Consider the following 6535-nt stretch of genomic DNA (forward strand, 5'->3'; position numbering starts at 1 on the left):
GCACTCAATGTGTACCGTACTGAAACCCTGATGGGGCGCACCCCCAAGTAGTGGTGTCGTGCGTCAGTTAGGTGATCAGTCCAGTCAGCTGGAGAGGCTCCAGGACGGACGTGTTTACACTCTCTCTTATTTGGAGCTCCAGCGTGCTGCAGGACGCGGTAGTATCGTGGGGGGCAGAGTGATTGGGGGCTTGTGCACAATCTCCCGTGACCAATGAGCGGGGTGCTGTCAGGGGTAACCACATCTGTCAGCCACTCTCGGCCAATAAAGAGAGGAGCGAGGCGGACCACAGGTGCGCGCCGCTGCGTCCCCTTGGCACGGCGCCCCGGAGATGCTGGAGAGAGACGCGCGGCTGCCCTGTGGCGCGCACCTCTTCCCGTCCGCGGCAGCCTCCCTTTGACTCGCGGTGATGGCCACCGCCACGTCGAACCACTTCGGCGTCCACGGCGCCCCCGTCAGCGCGCCGCAGCCTCCGCCGCCGCCGCCGCATACGGAATCCGGCAGCATGCAGCAGCAGCAGCAGCAGCAGCAGCAGCAGCAGCAGCACGCGTACAGGGACGCGCACGCCCTCCTCCAGAGCGACGTATACGGCGGCTTGGCGGGCGGCGCGCACCCGCTCAGCCACGCGCACCAGTGGATCGCGGCGCTGTCTCACGGGGACGGCGGGGCGACGTGGCCCCCCAGCCCGCTCGGGGAGCAGGACGTCAAGCCGGTGCTCCAGGACGCCGACCGCGAGGACTCCGGCGGCGACGCGCATCCCCACGCCGCGCATCACGACGCCAGAGCAGCATGGCGCACCGGCAGCGCCGCCTCCACGCACATCCCCGCCATGGCGACGCCTGAGGGCCAGGGGCTGCTCTACGCTCAGTCCGGCTTCGGCATGATGCCCGGGGGGGAGCAAGGGGGCATGCACCACCACGCACACCCGCACCACCACCACCCGCTGCGGGACGAGGAGCACCACAGCCACAGCCCGCACCTCAGCGACCACGGGGGCGGGCCGGGGAGCCACCAGCCGCCGCCTCCGCCGCACGGGGGTCACCAGGACCACTCCGACGAGGACACGCCGACCTCGGACGAGCTGGAGCAGTTCGCCAAGCAGTTCAAGCAGCGGCGCATCAAGCTGGGCTTCACCCAGGCGGACGTGGGCTTGGCCCTGGGGACCCTCTACGGGAACGTCTTCTCGCAGACCACCATCTGCCGCTTCGAGGCGCTGCAGCTGAGCTTCAAGAACATGTGCAAGCTCAAGCCGCTGCTGAACAAGTGGCTGGAGGAGGCCGACTCCACCTCGGGCAGCCCCACCAGCCTGGACAAGATCGCCGCGCAGGGCCGGAAGAGGAAAAAGAGGACCTCCATCGAGGTGGGCGTCAAGGGGGCCCTGGAGAGCCACTTCCTCAAGTGTCCCAAGCCCGGGGCGGCGGAGATCAACTCGCTGGCGGACAGCCTGCAGCTGGAGAAGGAGGTGGTGCGGGTCTGGTTCTGCAACAGGAGGCAGAAGGAGAAGAGGATGACGCCCGCCGGGGGCCAACTAGCAGGGGGGGAGGACATGTACGGGGACAGCCCCCCTCACCACGGACCACAGACCCCCGTGCAGTGACCAGCAGTCCCCCCCCCCCCCCCCCCATGGACCTTGGCAAGCATTGCAAACACCACATGGGATTAAGATTTACACACAGCAGGCACTGGTGGAGCTTCTTCACGCTGCGGAACTCGCGGCGACTATTATGGGATGTATTCGGGATGTGGCTGCTGTGGGGCCGACGAGAAAAACACGTTTTTTTCCCTCCCCGTGTCTGCGTGTGCGCACAGGTGCAGGCAAGGTGCGTCATTTGTGCCAAATGCTGTGAAATGTGGACGGGGAGTCTTCGTGTGCATGAGCCGCAGTGAGTGAGTTGGGGGGGGTGGGGGGGTAAAAACACGCCATCTTTCCGTGGAACAATAGCAATAGGGGTTCCACGCCGACAGAAACGTGACATTTCAAGCCAGCAAAAACACGATCATCAATATTGTTGATATTATGATTATTGGGCAGGTCTCATATGGTGGTAACATCATTCCTCTTCTTATATTACCACGAATATTATTTAGAGGTCAAATTAGTTAAACAATTGAATTCAAGTGCTTTGAAAATAAATATGAAAATCATTTTTGCTATTTACAGCACATTTGTACAAAAAAAACAATCTTTTTAAAAAAATAATAATTTAATAATAATAATAATAATAATTGAGAGCTATTATTGCTTCACTTTAGAGCTTTTTCTGTGCAGTGTGTTTTTGCCGTTTGTTATTTCCGTACTTTTCCAGGAATAAAATAAAAAAAATCCAATTTTGCCTTCCTCTCCCATGAAGATGGAGGACATTAAGTTAAAAAATAAAACAGATGATATTAATAAAAAAAGAAATTTAAAAAAAAAAGAAGAATATGTGTCCGCCTGGTATACCAGCTCTAAATGACTCATACATTCACCCAGACTATTTGTGGGATGTAACTCAGCTCTTTTCCTTTTCTTTTCTTCTGTATACGCATTGTTTTTGTATGTTTCTCTTGTCAGTCTGTGCCAACACACACACATTTTTTCCACACACATACACACACACATTTTTTCCACACACATATCACACACACACACACACCCACACACTTTCTTGTGCTACTGTGACCAATAATCTTATCTGATGAGGTTATATGAAGACTGGGTGAGGCTTCATTCTCCTGCTAAAATTGTGGAGAAAACCAGAAACTCAAATGCAGCCTGAGGACGTGGATGATATACTGTGACAATTTCAAGTGTTTTCATTTGAAATGTGCATCACAAAATATGCACAACAAGCTCTTTGAATGTAAAATCACGACTAATTACTTACAGGAATGTTTTATATCAATATTATTCATGATGATAATAATGGTTTCCCCCCAACAGGCCCAGCTGAATTTGAGTTTCTCTGTGGGTAAACGAATACAAAACCAAAACAAAAACACTGTCGACCTGAAATCTGTGACAAGGAAAACAAATCAACGATTGCACAATTTCTATACATGCTTTTTTGTCATTAAATGCTATTTGTTTTCTATGACACTTCAGTATTTGTATGATTATTAACAACCTGAAGGGAAACTGCTGCTGATTGATGTATATTTTTAAAATGTTTTCGGGGAACCCTCTTTTAATTTAGATTATTATGGAAAATATTGATATTCTAATTACCGTGTGGTTGCTTGTCAAGTAAAACTGATTTATTTTTACTTCTAAAATAAATAAATAAAATACTAATACGAAAGGAAAATAAAGATGAAAAACAAATAGTAAGATTTGAAATGGTTATAATAAACAAAACAATTTTTTTTCTAAAAGCTCCAAAAATCTAATTCTGTTGACGTCGATGACGCGTTTGATGAAGTGTGGCGGTAAGTGGCAACTGAAGGAAATAAAGATATTGAAACATGTTTAAAATCAGTTAAGTGACAAAAAGTTGGAAGGTGGCCAACCGGAGGCGCACCTTGTAAGGATATAACATTACGTCATAGTTCAAAGGCAGTGCAACGCACAGTCAGCGGGGGAAGAGCGGCATCTGGCGGATAAGTCTGGTACTACAACTGTCGTGTTGTCCCCATACTGGGTATTAAAAAGGACATGACGTCATTCTCTATGCGCACAAAAAATTGTGTTTGACTGCCACAGAAACAAAAAATATATAGGATCTACTAATAAGTACATTATATGAAAAAAGTACTTATGGGACGGCGTGGCGAAGTTGGTAGAGTGGCTGTGCCAGCAATCGGAGGGTTGCTGGTTACTGGGGTTCAATCCCCACCTTCTACCATCCTAGTCACGTCCGTTGTGTCCTTGGGCAAGACACTTCACCCTTGCTCCTGATGGCTGCTGGTAGCGCCTTGCATGGCAGCTCCCTCTATCAGTGTGTGAATGTGTGTGTGAATGGGTGAATGTGGAAATACTGTCAAAGCGCTTTGAGTACCTTGAAGGTAGAAAAGCGCTATACAAGTATAACCCATTTATCATTTACTTCAATACCATATTTATTATATAGTTTTACTCTGTAATCTGTGGCTGGATGTGCATTGAAGTACGAGTCTTTTTGAGTACACGATCAAGAGTAAAATATCCCACTTATATTTAATGATTTATCTCTACATACATTCATAACAATACATCATGTTTCCTTATGTACATTTGATGCGCGCGCGCACACACACACACACACACACACACACACACAAAAGACATGATGTAATATGGCTATAGTCTGTGACCTCATATTGCTCCAGGGACGTCCACCTGTTGATCTAAAGTACTAAAAGGGAAGTTGGACTTTTTGGGGTGAAACACTGATGTACAGCGATAAAGGACGTAATAAAGTATGGAGAATATTGCACTTTTCTACAATGTAGTTTAAAAATAATAATACTATAATAGAGCAAGTGAAGCAATACAACAAAAATAACTGCATGCTGGCACTAAACAAATATAAAAATACATATTGGAAAAATAATCATAATAAATAACCTCAATATGATCAAATCTATCATACACAATAGAAATAAAATATACAACTATTCCCCCAACACATAAGGCCTAATGTGAATAATGCTGGCACAAGGCAGTAACAAGCCTGACCTATCAAACAATAATAACAATAAAAGAGAAGAATATAGGACACCTCATTGTCGTTCCCGTTAACGCTCATTTGGCTGCAGTCATGTCACATTCCCATGCATTAAAGAGCCTTCATTTGTTAACTGGAGGGGGGAATTGTGAGGAAAAATACACAATATGATTTGAGGGGGTGAAAAAATGCACGTTAAGTGTCGCTGTCCATGAAACCTGAACAGAATTACTTTTAACAAGGCAGTTTATTGACCTCTGACCTTTGCTTTACACTACACGTGCGTCTGCTGAACGACAAACGCGCACAACAAGCAGCCTGTTTGTGTGAGAAGGGGAAAAGGGGCGGGGCCTAAATCAGCAGCGAAATAGCAATGAAATATTTAAGTGTTTTGTTGCTCAGTAACATGAAACATTGTTCCACACGCCGCATGCCATTCATCTAGGAGGGTGCAAGGGGGCGGAGCCACGTGTATCATAATAAAGATGGACGGCTCACAGAAAATTGTAACAGCAAGGGACAAGCGGTAGAAAATGGATGGTTGGATTATTATACATAGAAATATGTATGTACCTCTTTGTATGACACAAACTTGTGTTTTCACTGTGATGCTGCAGGGGGCGCTGTTACCGCTCTAAATAACTACAACGGCACTCAGGGGCAAAGACCTTTGTCAAGGCCAAATATGTAACTAACCCTGAAACATTGATGCTTTACGACACCTTGGTAGTTTGATTCATAAATCAACTTAAAACATTTTTATAAAACTAATTGAGGAAATTAGTCTGAAAGATGATTACAAAAAATAAATACATGGTTTCACAAAAAATATTTTGTAATTCCTCGCGCCAAGTAATGGCAAACGCAAAGTCATTTTGCATGAGTTATTGATTATTAATAATTTTATTCTACATATGTTGCTAATTGTTTTGAAAGGGGATTAAATGCCAGCTGTTCACACCAACCCAAGATCAGTTAAAGGGGGATTTTTGTGAGTAACGTCTGAGTAAAATATTTACATGACATGATTGTTATTCTTTGATATTAGCAAGCTATCTAGTTCTATGCATATACGCATGTCATTTTTTTTCGTATTTACATTGATGAGTGTCCGTCTACATGAGGCCTTTTTAGTGAATAGATGGCGCTCTTGGCTCACGAGGGGCAACAATGGCGGCGCGCGCACACACACATTGCCACGATTACGCCCATGTGACATCTTGTGTGTTGGGAGCCCAAGAGGTCTGCGAGGACAGAGGTTCTTTTTTTACGTCTACGTAACCTTTCGTCAACACTTGAGCAGCTCCATCTCGGAGAAGTCCGTGTCCATGTCGGAGTCGTACAGCGAGTGGCCTGTGGGGTCGCTGATGGGCGACAGCGGCGGTGGTGGCGTGTGGCTGCTGTGTGCGCTGTGTGAGTGGGTGTCGTCCTGGAGGGTGTCCGTACGGGAGTAGAGGCCGAGGTCAGGCAGCCTGGATGCAGAGACGCTGCTCTCAGACGTGTCCTTGTAGCGGAAGTCCTCCAAGTCCACAAACCACTCGGGCCAGAAGCGCCGGCGAATACGCTCGCAGTACATGGCCAAGTTGATCAGCTCACCTGGACAACACACATGATATTATTTTATGTTTCGTAACGGAGAGTATCACTATATCATTTATTATACATCGATTACTATTTATAACTAACAAATTACTGCATTATGTGATGTAACATTAATAAATTAACATTTAATGTTACATATCGTAGAATAATATAACATAGTGTAACATAACATACCATATCGTAACATACTGTATAATGTAGCGTATGTTTAATGTAGCGTGATGTTGTGAAGCGCCGCAACTATAAATAGTATAATTTGTCTATAAAATTGTTATAAGTACACATCTGCATAACATTGTATCCTTAAA

The 6535-nt window shown here is 46.4% G+C and overlaps 2 protein-coding genes across 2 annotated transcripts in view; one reads left to right on the forward strand and one right to left on the reverse strand.

Moving 5' to 3' along the window:
• The first annotated feature begins 332 nt into the window (after window positions 1-332).
• Window positions 333-3056, forward strand: pou3f2a (POU class 3 homeobox 2a). Its single transcript, XM_062043536.1, has one exon. It carries the CDS (start codon window positions 410-412, stop codon window positions 1595-1597), a length of 1188 nt encoding a protein of 395 aa, XP_061899520.1. The 5' UTR covers window positions 333-409; the 3' UTR covers window positions 1598-3056.
• A 2114-nt stretch (window positions 3057-5170) lies between these two features.
• faxca (failed axon connections homolog, metaxin like GST domain containing a) overlaps window positions 5171-6535 on the reverse strand; it is a 13300-nt gene continuing 11935 nt past the window's right edge. Inside the window, exon 6 of the mRNA XM_062044758.1 lies at window positions 5171-6221. Coding sequence (XP_061900742.1) covers window positions 5914-6221 — 308 coding nt within the window. The 3' untranslated portion in view covers window positions 5171-5913. The remainder of the gene's footprint in view (window positions 6222-6535) is intronic.

The sequence above is a fragment of the Entelurus aequoreus genome, linkage group LG04 (assembly GCF_033978785.1).
Source record: "Entelurus aequoreus isolate RoL-2023_Sb linkage group LG04, RoL_Eaeq_v1.1, whole genome shotgun sequence".
NCBI classification, from domain to species: domain Eukaryota; kingdom Metazoa; phylum Chordata; class Actinopteri; order Syngnathiformes; family Syngnathidae; genus Entelurus; species Entelurus aequoreus.